Source organism: Bos grunniens, chromosome 13, assembly GCF_055505025.1.
Source record: "Bos grunniens cultivar Pamir isolate PY7600 chromosome 13, Bosgru_T2T1.0, whole genome shotgun sequence".
Lineage (NCBI taxonomy): Eukaryota > Metazoa > Chordata > Mammalia > Artiodactyla > Bovidae > Bos > Bos grunniens.
The window spans coordinates 8381330-8396467 of record NC_141177.1 but is presented as its reverse complement, the minus strand read 5'-3'; the positions used below and the strand labels follow the sequence as shown (position 1 = coordinate 8396467).

Here is a 15138-nt window from a genome sequence, read left to right as displayed (position 1 = left end):
AATTCCCGTGGGGGCGAAACGCACTGTCCCCACGTTCGCTCACAACTGTGCCTGCGTCTGCTCTTGCCCCTGCCTGGTATGCCTGTCTCCTTCCGTCTGCTTGGCAACTCCTATCCAGTCTTCAAGGCTCACTTCAAAAGGGACAGCTGCTACTGGGAATCTTTGCTTTCCTCCTGCCCCAGGCAGAGTTGGTTGCTCCTTTTTCTCTGCCTTCCACACTGTCTTGTTTTGGCATCTATCCATCCGCCCATTTATCCATCCACCCATCCTTCATCCATCCGCTGGTATTCACTGAGCACTAATACTGTGCATCTCTGATCATGTTCTGAAGTTTTGGATAAGTCTCACTTTCCTTGGGCTAGTGGTTCTTAATCTCTGGAGGGGGGGGTCAAGAGACCCTCCCCTAGGAAAATGCTCATACATGTCAGATGTTGCTTTCCTCCTCAGGGATCTCTGGTCATCTGCAGAGCAGACAAGCAGAAGGCGGGCACTGGGAGGTGTGAGCCCCACCATGAGGGCTCCCGGGTGCACTTGGGGGCGAGGGAGGTGAGTGACCTTGGGCCAGACTGTGGACGCTGTGTGTGGTGGATGCTGTGATGGGCTGCAGGTCGCCCTTTGGGAATGAAAGACTTACTCTATGAGCCCCTGGGAGTGTGGCTGGAGGGATGGTCAGCCCTCTTTGGAGAGCTGTCTTGATTGGAAGAAAACTATCTCACCCAAGGCTGTGCCTCCTTCCAGGGTAGACTCAATTCCAATGACAGACCAGTGTGGAAGCGTGAAGGCCTGAGCCTCTCTCACCTTGGCTTTTGACAGCTCTGCAGGGTCATCCCAGCTCCAAAGCTCCCATGGGGTTGACTGAGGCCTTTGTCGCACCTGCCTTGAAGCTTGACTCCTCCCTCCGCTGAAACCTGCCTCTGTTGCCTCCCTTCTGCAGGTGTTTTTCCAAACCCCCTCTCTAAATAACATCATGGACTTTAATCTTTACCTCTGGGTATACTTCCCAGGAAACCCATTAGATTTAAAAGCCCTGCAGAAGCTTCTTGAGGACAGCAACAGCATCTATAATGCCTTGTGTATCTCCAGCAGCTCTCGCTGGGCAGGGCATGGGGGGACTTGCTCCAGAAACAGTTATTGAATGCATTTGAGTGCATTTCCTCCTGCTTCTCTGTTCTGTCCCTCTGTTGGCCCAGCAGGAGAGTTCTCATCAGATATCCAGGAGAAAAAGATGAACCCATCGGCAGGACGCCAGCCGGACTAGGGCTTGTGGGCGTTTCTGGGGAAATGTACTAGTTGCCAACGAAACTGTATAACCATGGGAACAGAAGTCAGGCTAACTGGTTACTATGAAACAAGGTCAAAGGGGCCCGGCTGATGTCAAGGCTGTGTGGTTAGGATGGAGGCTCAAGGGGATGGCTGGGAGGCCGGCAGGGATGGGTGGTGGTGAGGGGACAGCCTTTTCTTGTTCGGCAGATCATTTAGAAGTTAGACTAGTCCTCGGAACCCGGGGAAAACCTCACTTCACTTTCCACTGTTGGAAATTCCTTCATGAAACAAGTGTCTGTCAAGTGTCTCCACTGTTCCAGGCATGGCAGCAGGGACGGTGACCTCAAAGGCCAGGACCTCAGTGTTGACTCTGCCTCTCACTTGCTTTGTCATCCAGGCAATTTATGTCGCATCCCCACGGCTGACGTTTGCTGAATGGTTATTACTGTGTGTCCCGTATGTGTTAACTGCTTTACATACACTAGTTCATCTTCACAACAGCTTCGCTAAAAGATATATATTATCATTTCATCTTTACAGAAAAGGACATGGGCTCAGAGGGGATCAGCGGCATGCCCGAGACACACAGCTGATCCCAGGGCCAAGGAGGAATGTGAACCCAGGTCTGGTGGAATCCCGAGGCTGTGTTCTTAGGCACTATCATGCTCAATGTCTCTGAGCTCAGTTTCCACAGCAATGAAAATAGGTACAATCAATTTTGACTGTATTGGGCTTGTTAGAGATTAAATGACTGACGTGAGAGGCTTAGAAGGTGCCTGGTGAATGTCCACTGTGGTCTCCTCCCCACTCCCTTCGTCCCGTGCCTCAACGCTTCCCTGCGCGGGAGGAATGATGGCCCTGTCTGCCGTCTCTCCAAGGACACAGTCTCTGTCCCAGGTCCAGCAGTGTCTGGCACACGGCCCGCGCTCACCGAATGCTGTCGGCCCCGGTGGATGATCTGGGGTCCCCACCCTCAGCTCTCTGGATTGCAAATCAGCAATCGCACTCAGTCTGTTAGTCTGTGATGCAGCAAGCTGTGGCAAGTTTCACAAAGACAGTTCTCTTGGTGCTGTGGAACTCTATTGTCCACTCTACTGTCCAGAAGCCACTGGAACTTCTAGGTTTTTCTCAGCAGAATGGAGTGTTAACAGGTAAGATGTGATCCCCTAAGCACTCCTGGCAGAGAGGGTACCAGAAGGAAGATGAGGGTATTCCTGGTCCAGCCTGATGTCTCAGCTTTCTCCCACAGGCAAACTCCAGCTTGTTCTCATCCTCACCACGCCCCCAACTGCAGACATGCTCATATATTGGGGGCATTAACCTTCTTCCCACTGTAGGCCCCTGGAGAGGTGGTGGGCATGTAAGCACTTAAAACTCGAACCTGTGGGTCAGCCCTCCTCCCCGGCCCCCTCCTCAGCAGAAGCGCTGGAGCTGGAGGCTTCGTGGGGACAGACGCCACAGCCTTGGAGACAAGTCACATCCTCAGCTTCCTTCAACCTGTGTGCGCAATGGAGTTGCCATGGCGACACTGCAGCCCTGAGATGCAATGGCTGCAGACAGCATGGGTGCTCCCAGGGCTCAAAGCTGAGGGTGACGCTGTTTGAGCTGGGAGGCCAGGCGACTGGGTGGGCCCGATGCGGGGAGGAGGAGAGGGAAGCCCTCCTCTAGGCTTGGCTGATAAATGGTGCTAAGTGAGGGGCCGCCACTGAACCCAGCGTTCTGGTAGTGGGGTCCCCTGCTCTCCCTGTAATTACTGTACCGGACAGCACTTGTTCCCTGTGTGGGGAGAGGGAGATGGAGTGGGGAGCAGACAGGAAGCTCTCATCCACCTGAGCCAGCGGGGCTCTGGCAGCTTCTCCCCACCGCCCAAGCATTCTGCATCCCAAGCAGGTTCTCTGGCAGAGGTGGAGGCCCTGGCCCCTCCTGTCTGCTGGCTCTCCCCACATCAGCGGTGTGGAGCACAAGCTTCCTTTAATCCTACCCTCTGAGCCTACAGAATCTGAGGGCGGGGTGGAGGTGCAAGAACCACGTAAGACACCACCTCGGGGGAGTCCTGGGTGTCACACCTCCATTTGTGGGAGAAGTCTGCGTTGTGAAGCTGAGCTGGCGGCAGGAGACCTGGATTCTAATTCCTCCTGGGCCCAGAAGCCCTGGGGGCCTCAGGCTACTCACTGCCCCCTCCTGGGCCTCAGTTTTCCTAGTCCTAAGACAGCATGGGACTCAAAGTTGTTCTTAAGGCTTCTTTTACAGCAGGGGTTGGCAAACTCCAGCACGCAGGTGGAACCCTGGTTTTGCAGGAAGCGTTCCCTGGAACACGGCCCCGCCCTTTTGCTTCTGTATCTCTGTCTGTGGCCGCTTTCCCGCCACAAAGCAGACTTGAGGAGCTGCCACAGGGACCATATGGCCCCCGAACGGAAAATATTTACTATCTGGTCCTTCACGGAGAAAGTCTGTCAACCTGTTTCTAAAACATTAACGTTCTCCTGGGCTTGATGGGCTGGGCTGTCCTGGCTCTGATCTGATTAGACCAACTCATAACAAGTCCCTCTACCTGGAGGCACCAGGGCAGGTCCTCCTCCCAGGACTCTGCCTGGGTTTGGCCGGTGCCCAGCTACGGGCGGTTTCCGGAGCCAAAGCCTGGTGCGGTGGCGCCACCTGCTGTGAGTGCTGGGAGCACTGGGGCTCAGAAGGACCACCTGCCTGCCCGCTCCCAGGCAGGGCAGCCACGTAGAGAGGGGCATCTCATCTCCTTTCTCTCCATTTTATAAAGAGGACTGCAGACTAGTGGGCAGGTGGCAGAAGCCCCAGGTCCCAGAGGCCCATAACCGCTCCATACATGTCCCGTAGACACACATGTAGACACACGGAGCCGGCCGTGAACTTTAGCATGCCTATTCACTTAGGGTCTTGGCTCCATGGTTGTCAAAGGACTTTCAGAATATGTGCGAAAATAACGTTTGATCTGCTACCAACATTGACTTGGTCCTCAGAACAACTCTGAGATAACCATTATCCCCATTCCACAGATGAAAAGACTGCGGTTCAGAGAGGTTAGGTAATTTGCTTAAGGTCACACAGTGAATGACGGGAGTCAATATTCAAATCAGGCTGTGAAAACACTGGAGTCCCCAGAATATGAAACTCAGTACCTGTTCTTGCCGCCTGCAGGTGTGGTGGGGTCCCAGGAGAGGGCCCTGGGGCTCCGACGGGAGACAAGAGACACAGGCGGCCGGGAGAAGAGACACAGGCGAGTCCGCTGAAGGAGGCGGAAGGGGAGGGGCTGGGCCCCCGCCCCCACACCTCCAGGCAGCACAAGGTGGCCAGTGGGCCGGAAATCCTTTATTTCCAAGCTATAAATAGGTCTGCTTGCGGAGAAAGGACAGTCTCCAGGTGACGGGGGCCCCAGCGTCCCCACCTCCCGTCCCTAACTGCACTGCAGTCCAAGCCCAGCCCCCCGGAAACCTGTCTTCTCTCTAAAATCACCATCCTGGCTCTCAGAGCCAGGCGAGCGGCTGCAACAGCCCGCTCCCTGCTCCTGCTGAGACACCAGTGCGCTGGGCCCCTGCTCCGGCCAGGCCCGAGGCTGGCCTGGCGCGCACCCGGCACACCAGCTCTCTGCCCTGGCCCCAGCACCGGTCGCATGCCCTTCCGAGGCCTGGCCCGGGAGACGCTGGGCCCACTGCTGCCCAGCGGCCGGGAGGAACCACCCGGGTCCCCAAGCCGCTGACTGGTCCCCTGGCTGCTCACTGCTGCCCCTGGGCCACAAAGTATTCCTCCTCCTCGTTGTCCTCATCCTCTGGCTGGCTGCTCCGGAGCAGCAGCTCCAGGTCGGGGTTGGAGCCCAGCCCCTTCAGGGGCTTAGGGGCGCCATCACCTGGGGACAGAGACAGCAGCATCACACATCCAGCAAGGATCTGCCTGCCCCAGCCTGACAGGAGAGCGTGCCGAGGGACCCAGGCCCCCGCCCACTCCCTGGAGATGACCCCCACAACTTCTTGGAGGAGTGGAGGTGGTCGAATCACCAGGCGAACTCCCTTAATTAGAGGAACAGCCAGGGCAGGGGCAGCTGAACTGAGCAGACTGGACTGCAAATGGCTTGGGGGGTCGAGAGCCACCTGCCTCCTGGCAGGGATGGGCAGAGGGGAGATCCAGGGGGAGAGCGTCACCAGGAGACAGGCTTCCGAAAGGGGGCTCTGGGTACCTCTGGTGTGCAGGGCTTTGAGGGCGATGTGCAGAGATATTCCTGAGAGGCAGAGGGCAAAGCCCAGCCAGTTCAGGAGGCTGATCTGGTCACCCAGAAGATGTGCTGCCAACAGCAAAGTGCAGACTTCCTGCGGGAAGAGAGGCAGGGAGGGGGCGTGCTCAGGGCCGGGGCGGGGGATGCTCCTTGCAAAGGAAGGTGGGGCTTGGGGCCGCCGTCACACCGTCACACCGCAGGGGAGAGGCAGACCTGCCCAAACTCCCTGCAATGCAAAGGGGTAGGCCTCTCTGAGTTTGGGGACCAGCCTGAGGCCTCCCCTGCTCTGTGTTACTGTGGACAGAGGGGAGGTGCTTTTCACAGAATTCTGTCTGGACTGGAAGAGGCAGACCGAATCCAGGCTGGGGACACAGGGTAGCAAGTCCGCAGCCACGTCCACAGGCAGGAAGGACAGCTGCCCTTCCAGAAGCACCTGTGCACGGAGCGCCTCTGCTGCCGTGGGCGGGGGTGGATGCAGTCACACTGGGCTCTACAGGACACACTGGTCACAGGGTTCTTCGTAAGCACGGGCTGCAAAGGGGACTGATCAGATGACATTCTGAGAAACACGGCTCACGTGTCATCACTGGGTGGGCGAGACCCTCAGGGAGCCCTGTTCGGCTGGTTTCAGGGAACACTGCTCCAGGATCAGGATCTGCCTGTCCACAGCCCAGAGCAGGAAGCAGTGAGTGAAGATGGGGGGAAGAAGGGGAGAAGTGATGCAAGGAGACGGCTAGGGGCTCCTAGACAGCGGTAAAGGCAGGATCAGCAGCCGCAGGGCCCTCGTGATAGAACCACCCCTCACTGTGCTCCTGGCAGACACTGTCAATCAATCACTGCCAAGTACAGGACCCTATGCTGATGAGTCTGACTGGGGACTTCTCAATCCTGACTCCAGGCCACTGCCTAATGACTAGAGTTGGCTTTCTTGGTAAGATGTAAACACGTCCCGGGCCTAGTGGAGTCAGCTCGGCCACCTGCTAGCTGTATATCCCTGGGTAAGGGCAGCTCTTCATGTCTGTTTCCCCATCTGTGAAGCAGGGCTGCCCCCCCGCCACCCCCCCACCCCCACTCTGGGCTGTGATGATGATGGACTGACTGCCAGATGAGACAGGCACTTCCGTCTCTTCCCCGCAGGGCTCTGGGAAGCAGGAGTTGGGACACCCGCCGGAGAGGAGCTCCCCTCTAAGACAGGACTGGGGTCGCCTCCAAGACTGTACCTTAAAAATGCCAGCAATGGAGAGAGTGAGGCTGGAGGTCCTGGAGACCAGGAGGAACTCAGAGAAGCCCAAACCAAAGGCGAGAATCCCGCCAAGGAAGAGGCTCCCGAGCACCCGCAGGAGCAGCCCTGTGTCCTGGAAACGGAAGATTTTCTCAGATGTGGACAAATGGAGACCTGGAAGCAATGGGGGGAGAGAGCGGGGGGGCCACGTCCTGGGTGTGCCTGCCTGGGCGGCCTCACCCCACCACAGCTGTGGTGTGATTTGCCACAGCTGCACCCCACCCTCCCTGCAACCGCCACCTGTCTGAGGCCCAGAGTCCCGGGACGGGAGGTGTCAGAGAATCTCAGGCAGATGGCCGGGGACTTGGGGAAACCAGAAAGCAGGGCCGGCTGCCAGGGAGCCCAGGGGCGATACAAGCCAAGGATCCTAACAGGGCCTGATGGAGGCTTCTGAGCCTCTGGACTAGAGCGGGGGACTGGCACACAGGGGGCATCAGGTGGAAGCGCCTTGCTCCTTCACACCCTGTGTACCACCCGTCTTTGGGGAGGAGGCGGCGGGGTGGGCTGTGACTTCCTGTGGCCTTGGCAGCTGTGAGACCCCATGGCCCAAAGAAGATGGGGCACCTGCTACATGAGGACTGTCAGTGCCCTGGGCCGCTGGGGGAGGCCCTTCACTCCAGGTGGGTCCAGGGACAAAACTCCATACACACCTTCTCATCTAACTACAGAGCTGTGGGGTGCAGCCGAGACATGCGCCCTTTCTGGACCACCGTTTCCCCACTGACAAAACAAAAGGGACCAGGCTGGACAGTATAGTTTGATGAACAGTTCTCAAAAAGTAAACACACACACATTCAAAGACACGACAAAACCACGGCCCCTTGTTCCAGAGACAGCCACACAGGCCTCCACACACCAAGTTGTGCCCAGACTTTCAGAGGACTCTTGGCTCTCCAGCACTGCCCATCTGAGAGAACAGGAAAGGGTCCTGGGGGTAGAAGTTGGTGGGAAGGTAAGCCCTAGACTCAGCAAATGGACACTCTTGGGAGCGGGAGGCTGGCCGAGCCCTGTGAGGCTTTTGGAGGGAAGCACCGAGGAGAAGCAGAATGCGGAGCCCCCTGGGCACACAGCCTTCTGACGCAGGACATCTCGTCTGGTGCTGGGCTCGGCAGCACTGCAAAGGCGTCGGCAAATTGAAGGGAATTCGGGGAAGAGCAACATAAGTAATGAAGGCGCTTCGGGGATTAATTTACCAGAAAAGATTAAAGAAGCTAAATCCATGCAGCTTTGCTAAGTGATGACTACGAGGGGCTCTCGGGTGAGGGTTTGCAGAGATGGGGAAATGGTGTAAACATCCGGGAAGGGAGGGAGAGTGTGGGGCTTGGTGAGGGGCATAAGGAGGGGATGGAGAGAGATTTTAAAACAGGGGAAAAAAAAATGAGGCTGCAGAACACAAGTTTCCTGGACAACGGAGCTGCAGAATAATCTTCTCCGAGAGGTTTGAGACGCTTCACTGCTTGGAACTTAAATGGATGTGGGACAGAATTCTCTGTAATGACCCTGAGGACAGAAGGGACTCTGGAAGGAAGGATTAACAGACAGGACGAAGACCAATTCCAAAACGTCAGGGAGGGGAACATGGTGGCCCCCCCGACCCAGGCTAGACACATCCTTCTAACTCTTCCATGGGAGGGGAGGAGGGAAGGGGGGAAGGAACTGCCCACCCGCCCCTTCCTCACTCCTCCGCTGCCTGACTGAGAAACAGCCAAGGCCAATCCCACACACCTCTCCACGTCTGAACCTCCTGTTCCCACTTTCTGAGGCGCCCGCCCCCATTAGGGGGTCAAAATCCCATTCATTCTCCAAAAATGCACTGTTTGGGAAGCCTCAGCTTGCCTTTCTGGCCACCAACCTGGAGTCATTCATGACTCTACTCCAAGTAAGAGAAAGAGGGCATCGCGGTTAAGAGAGGGACTCCAGAGCCAGGGGCTGGCTTGTATATGACCTATGGGACCTTGAGCAAGGCTATCTTGACTTCTCTCTGCCGCAGTTTATCTGCAAGATGAGGCAGTCCTAGTACTGGCACGTGGGGTTTTGGGGGAGTATTAAAGGAGTCGATATGTTTGGAACAATCAGAACAGCCCTGGTATACCTTGAGGGCTGTGTGCATTTACCATCATTACTGCCTGGTGTGTTTTACATGGGATTTCTCAGTAGCATTTATCCTGCGAGATTCTAGCCCCTTGGTTTAAGTGTCTGTCCAGCCCCCAAACCAAGTACTGCCAGGGTCGGGACCACCATCGCTAATCTCTGGAACCTCTGCAGCTACCACAGCGCTGGGCTCCGAGCAGAGATCAGAGCTCTGTGCTGAGGTCCCCCCACGGTGGATGACCCCACGTACCTTCAAACACAGCAAAGAGAGGGAAGAGCCCCAGGAACATGAGTGGCTGCAGGTGGAACATGGTGTCGATGGGATTCTGGAGTCCTGCACAAAGTGACTCGTGTGAGCCATCACGCCCGGCCCGGCCCGCCTGCACCCTGCCCGGTGCCCCGGGCTCTTGCTCACCAAGTTCCGCCTTCTGCAGGAGCATCTGGGTGAGGGTCCAGCGAATGCCGCCGATGAAAGAGGCACCCAGCACCAAGGCGAAGCCCTCGATGTTGAACTGCGTCGACTTGTAGGTGAACATGAAGAGGCCCCCGGCGATGAGCAGGACCACCAAGACTAGCGCCGCGCGCTGAAAGCAGAGGGCGGGGGAGCAACCGCAATCAACTTGGGTTCATCACGCCTGGGAGACTGGGGGTCAGTGACCATCTTGGCTGCCCCTGGGGCAAGGCCTCCTTCTTCTTGCCCCACCCTGGGGTCCTGGCTGGTCCCTTCCACTCGATGTTACCAGGGCTGACACCTGGTTGGCATGGACCCCAGACCCTGAAACAGGGCAGTAGTGCTGCCTACAGCGGGCCTATGGCCCCATGTGGCCCCACCGCCCCCCTGGACCCAGCACATGAAGGGCCCCAGCTGCACAGCAGGGAGCCCCCAGGACCCACTGCCCCAGTCCCACGTCCTTGAACCCCATCTCCTGTGGTCACCGCTCCTGCCACACCGGTCCCTAAATCTTCTCCAGCAGCGCCCCGGGTCTGTCCCCAGGGATAGAGTGCCACTGAGCTGGGCTTGCCTCCTTGGTCACAGGCAGGGACAAGCCACTGAGCAGCTCCCGCTTTCTATTCTTAGCATCGGTGGGGGCTGGCGGGACGCGAGGAAAGCTGGGGCCTCACCAGCTCCTCCAGCTTGAAGATCAGAGAGAAGATGAGGATGAAGAGGACGGCTGAGGACTTGGTCATCGTGTACCTGCAAGGGAAACGTCCCTATGATGCACTGCTGGAGCCGGCGACGCGGACTTACTGCCAGGAAAGGAGCCCACTCGGTGCCCCCAGGGGGCGGGAGGAGGCCAGGGGAGACCCCTGACCTCCCTGTGGGCCGCAGGCCCCACGGGACACAAAAGACCAAAGAAGGGAAGCCAAGTCGTCTGGGTTGACACGCGACCTTTAATCGGAAGGAATCTCTGACTCGGAGGCCTCTGATTATCACCAGAAAATAAAAAAAACTGAGCTTCCTGAGTCCTGTGATTTACCTGCTCTTTAGCGGAGATCAGGATTAAGGAGGGAAGAGAGAAATGGAGAAAGAGGGGGCAGCCACACATGGCTCGCTGAAGCGCAGAATCTGAGATAAACAATAGCTGCTCCCTCTGCCCTCCATGCCCCCTTCCCTGCTGCCTGGCAGGGACCTGGCAGGAAGGTGCAGCCCCCCGCCCCAGCCTGCTGGACAGACGGCCAAAGGGCTCAGTACTCACAGCGAGACAGTGATGTAGAGGAAGCTCCAGTTGGACAAGCCCACATCCAGCGCTGTGGCCAGTGCTGTGGAGACACAGGGCACCCGTGGGACACCCCGCCCGGGTAGGAGCCCTCCTGGAGCTTTCTTTTCCACCCAGCAACCTGAAGGGTTAACTCCTGGCCCCACGCCCCTAAAGCGGAGGGGGCTGCTCCAGCATTAGGGCAACAGTCCACTGTCTAACCGCTTCCCACTTGTTGGATATTAGGAATGCCACGCCCTCACCCCCATGAGGGAGGGGTGTTCACTTGATCCTGAGGACCCCCCACCGGAAACTCTGCAGACTGGCTCCCTCCCTCGGGATGAAACACACCGTCCCCCACCCCCAGGACTTGGTCCTCCAGGATCTGAGCCAGCTGCCTTCTCAGTTCTGTTTCCTCTCCTGACAGCTGAGTCCTCAGCTTCCGGAGACACTTTCAGTTCCCTGGCAGACCTGCCCACGCACCAAGCCTCTCCCGAGGGCATGGGGGCCTCCCCTCCGAGGGGACCCGCGCCCCCCCAGGTCTCAGCCCACAGTCCCCGCTCCCGGAAGCCCTCCCGCGCGGCCGCCAGCTGGTCCCTCCCCTGGGCTCCCGCACCCCGTCTCAGGGCCGGCTGTGATGCACCCTCTGACCAGCGTCTCCAGGCCGTGATGCACGTGTCAAGGGTGTAGGCCAAGCCACCACACCCCCCCATCCCTGCCCACCCCCCATGAGGCAGTGGGGGTAGGGAGGACACAGAGAGGAATGACCCTGGATGGGCTCAGCTTCATGCCTTCCTTTCCCTCTGAGCTGCCCCCCACTCCGGCCCGCAGGCAGGCACGTACCGGTGGGAGCCACTCTCCTGAGGTAGTCCGGCCAGCTCAGCACCACGCGGGCCCTGTGGCTGGAGCACTGAGCCAGGGCCCTGGACAGGGCGGAGAACAGGAAGATCACGGCCAAGTGCAGCATTGTCATGAAGAGGGGGAAGTGGAAGCTCTGGGGAGCCCAAGCACACAGTGGAGCGCCTCCATGACCGCCTACCCCTACCCAGCGCCCCAACTCCTGCTGGCCTGGCTGCGGGTTCAGGGGCCTCTGCAGTGTTTGAGGGGCCCTCTGACCCCCCGCGTTTGCTCTGGCTCACTCCCCAGTCTCCCCCTTTCCTGATGCCCCTCCATCCCGGTATTTCTGGGGACTCCCCAGCGAGGCCCTGTCCCCCCACTGGTGTGGACTGGCTCCCAGGCTGGCTGGCTGAAGCCCTGGCTGAAGCCAGGCTGCTAAATATTAGGGGGCGCCGCAGCCCCCCGTGTACCTTGGTCAGCCACTTGTTGTAGAAGGTGATGCCGATGGAGAAGCAGTAGTACAGCAGCACGAGCCCCAGGGTCAGCACCGCCCTCCACACGAAGGCCACGTCGGGGGCACACCTCCCCATCCGCAGACGCTGGCCGGCAGGGGCAGCAACCACCTCTCGGGAAGACGCCCCTCAGGAAGGGCCGGTCGGGCTGGGCCTGCGACTTTCAGCAAGCACGCCTCCCGGCTGCCGCTTCCATGATCTGGAATCGTCCAGGGAGCCCCAGGTGCCGTCCTCACCTTCGGGGCTGGTGGACCGAGCTGACCCTCTCCATGATCACGGTGGACGCGGCTCGCTGGACCCCAGAGCTGAGACTAGAAAGAGGAAAAGGGCCACGCCGGTTGGCTGGGGCAGGGAGCGGGTGACCCAACACGGCCACCCCGGCCCTGGCCTGCAGGGAGCAGGGGCTGCCCAGGCCACGGGACTCCCCACAATCTGTCACCTCCACTCTCCTGTCACCTAGAGCTCTTCTCCATGAATTCGCACCAAAGTGACCTTTTAAAAATGCAAATGTAATCATGTCAGAGCAGCTGCAGCCCTTCAGCAGCTGCCAGGGCTCTTACAGCAAGACCAAGACCCTCCCCTGGCTAAGGAGGCCTGCCCGTCTCACCCAGGGCCTGCTTTTCCCTAGGCACATCAGGCTCTTCCCTGCTGCCACAGGGAGCCGAATGCTCTGCATGCCCTGCATTCCCTCCTCTGCGGTTCTACTGATCATCAGCTCGGATGGCTCCTCCTGGGGGAGCGCTGCCCCCACAGGCCCCGAGACATGGCTGCTCCCCCACTCCTCCGTCATCACACGTGTGCCAGGCCTGAGAGCCGGCTGTGTGCCCCATCGTTGGGCGGTGAGCCTCAGGCACACAGGAGGCGTGGTGTTCACGACAGCTTATAGCTGCCTGGCACCCTGTGTTCCCTATATGGTTCGATGAGAGAGGGCACGTAATTTTCAGGGGACAATCTGGTCTTCGAGGCATTGAAAATGAACCAGAAAACTAATGCCTCCTGTGCCTTAGCCTCTAACAACTATTTCCAAAGAGGCGATGCCTGCCTTCAAGTCTCAGCCAAAGAAAACCAATGAAACCAAGCCCTGCCGCCTTATCAATCCAGCCAAGTCTAATGAGCGTCCAGAGCTGGCAGGTTGGGGTAGGGGGAAGACCAGGTGGACCCGGGTCAAGTGTGACCCACCTGCAGCCCCATCTGTGTGTCTCTCCTTCCCCACGCTCCTCTCTGCTGAAATGCCACCTCCTTCTGGAAGCCTTCCGATCTGACATATCTTACCTCCCCCACCCCCAGTCCTTTCCAAAAGGAAAGCACTCAGTTCTGTACTCTGGAGCCTGGCTTACTGTGTCCCCTCCCCCTTGTGGGAGCTGGTGCAAGGCCCGAAGGACATCAGAGGCTGTGGTTCTCTTCGGGAAATTCTGGAAACCTGTGCTCCCCGCGTCAGACTCCTTCACGTGGCCAGAGTGGAGCATGTGGGCACCAAACCCACCTCTGACAGAACTCCAGGCCCACGCTCCTTCCTCTGTACCAAGGCTGCCCAACTGTGGCGTTAGTGCTATTTGGGGCTAGATAATCCTTGGCTGGGAGAAACCCTGTCTGTGCACGGGAGGATGTTTAGCTGCATCCCTGGTCGTTATGCACAAGAGGCCTGGAGCATCCCTTTCCTGCAAGTTGGGACGACCAAAAATGTCTCCAGATGTTGCCAACTGTTAACGTGGGGCGGGGGCGGGGGGGCTGCTGGTACTAGGCGAGCTATCTCTTGGCACTCCCTCTCCATGGTTTGCCCTGGGCTCCCACATGAGGACGGTCAGCACCCTGCTGGGAATTGTCTTCTTATATCTTCTGGCTTCTGGAGTGGTTCCGGCTCCAACACTGCCATGTATGCGCTCCCTCCACTATTCAAATCCTGCCCTTCTTTCAAGGAGCCAGCCCAGGCCCGCCACCTTCGGGAAGTCCCCGTGAGGATCCCAGCCCACAGGGAGCACCTTTTCGAAAGTTAACGAGGCCCCTCACTGGTGTTCCTGCTTCCAATTCCTCCTACAGCCTGGAGGCAGCCATCCAGCCGCAGAGGTGGCCTGAGCACAGAAAGCAGACCAGGCCCTCATAGGGTTAATCCCAACTCCTCAGCAGACCCGAGGGGAAGGCCTCCCAGCCTCCGGCCTCTGCCAGCTTCTGCAACCTCATCTTCTCCTCCCCACCCCGCACCCGCCAAGCTGGCCCCTGGCCATTTGTCCAACACATCAGGTCCGTGTCCTTCTTTGTATTCGCGGCCGCGGATCTTTGCTTGGCTGAAAATCTCGGGGCCTGGGGCGGGGTAGGGGTGTGGGGAGCGGGGCCTCTAATCCTGGTGGCACCTCCCACTACCTGACGTTTCCTTGTTTGTCCACGTGTTTACCACCCACCCATGACTCCCACCCCACGGCGGGATGCGGCCTCTCCAAGTGCTGGGCCGGGTCCGCGCGATGCCCGCCTGGGTCCCGGCGCGGGGAAAGAGCGCGGAGGCCCAGGCCCCTCCACGATCGCGATACCGAGGCCCGGGAAGAGCAGGACCCCGATGGGCCCCGCGGCAGCGGCGCGCGGCGCCGAGCCTGGACCCCGCTTGCAGCCCCGCCCGGGTCCCCCTCCAACCCCGGGAGCGCGCGGAAGGCCCGCCGCGCGCCCACTCACCTCGCCCTGCCGGCGCTGCAGGCCCGGATCCTCCTGCCGGAAATGCGAGGCCCACCGCCGCCGCTAGGGGGCGCTTCTGCCGGAAGCCGCTGGGGGTGCGGCCGGGGCTAGGGGCGGAGCGTGTCGGGGGCGGGGTCGTGTTGGGCGGGGCTGGGCGGGGCTGGGCTGGGCTGGGCGGGATCGGGGGCCGGTCCTCCCGTGCGGTCTGCGAAATCGCGTGCTGTGAGCCTTGGCTCCCCAGGGACCCGGCCTGAGCATTCCCCTTGGTTGTGTCTCCTGTGATCAACCGAGGTCCTGGTCAACCAAGGTGCCTGCGGAGAAGGCAATGGCACCCCACTCCAGTACTTTTGCCTAGAAAATCCCATGGGCGGAGGAGCCTGGTAGGCTGCAGTCCATGGGGTCGCTAGAGTCGGACACGACTGAGCGACTTCACTTTGACTTTTCACTTTCATGCATTGGAGAAGGAAATGGCAACCCACTCCAGTGTTCTTGCCTGGAGAATCCCAGGGACGGGGGAGGCTGGTGGGCTGCTGTCTATGGGGTCGCACAGAGTCGGAC

The 15138-nt window shown here is 59.1% G+C and overlaps 1 protein-coding gene and 1 long non-coding RNA gene across 7 annotated transcripts; both read right to left on the bottom strand.

Moving 5' to 3' along the window:
• Positions 1-1765: 1765 nt before the first annotated feature.
• Positions 1766-4516, bottom strand: LOC147360094 (uncharacterized). The gene is made up of 2 exons (XR_015138615.1): positions 4413-4516; positions 1766-2760 (listed from the first exon to the last, which is right to left on the bottom strand). It is a non-coding gene; the product is annotated as an uncharacterized LOC147360094 (long non-coding RNA).
• A 68-nt stretch (positions 4517-4584) lies between these two features.
• SLC35H1 (solute carrier family 35 member H1) lies at positions 4585-14621 on the bottom strand. Of its 6 annotated transcripts, none has more exons than XM_086330828.1 (10): positions 14581-14621; positions 11878-12230; positions 11414-11564; positions 10571-10634; positions 9896-10068; positions 9289-9457; positions 9124-9207; positions 6721-6896; positions 5465-5594; positions 4585-5137 (listed from the first exon to the last, which is right to left on the bottom strand). In XM_086330828.1, the coding sequence occupies exons 6-10, from the start codon at positions 9407-9409 to the stop codon at positions 5007-5009; spliced, it is 642 nt and encodes a 213-aa protein (XP_086186954.1). In that variant the 5' UTR covers positions 9410-9457; positions 9896-10068; positions 10571-10634; positions 11414-11564; positions 11878-12230; positions 14581-14621; the 3' UTR covers positions 4585-5006. The 6 variants fall into 6 exon arrangements, with proteins under 6 accessions (XP_086186954.1, XP_086186949.1, XP_086186950.1 ...); XM_086330823.1 differs by having other exon boundaries at positions 9996-10068; XM_086330824.1 differs by lacking the exon at positions 14581-14621 and adding an exon at positions 13899-13983 and having other exon boundaries at positions 9996-10068.
• Positions 14622-15138: the final 517 nt, after the last annotated feature.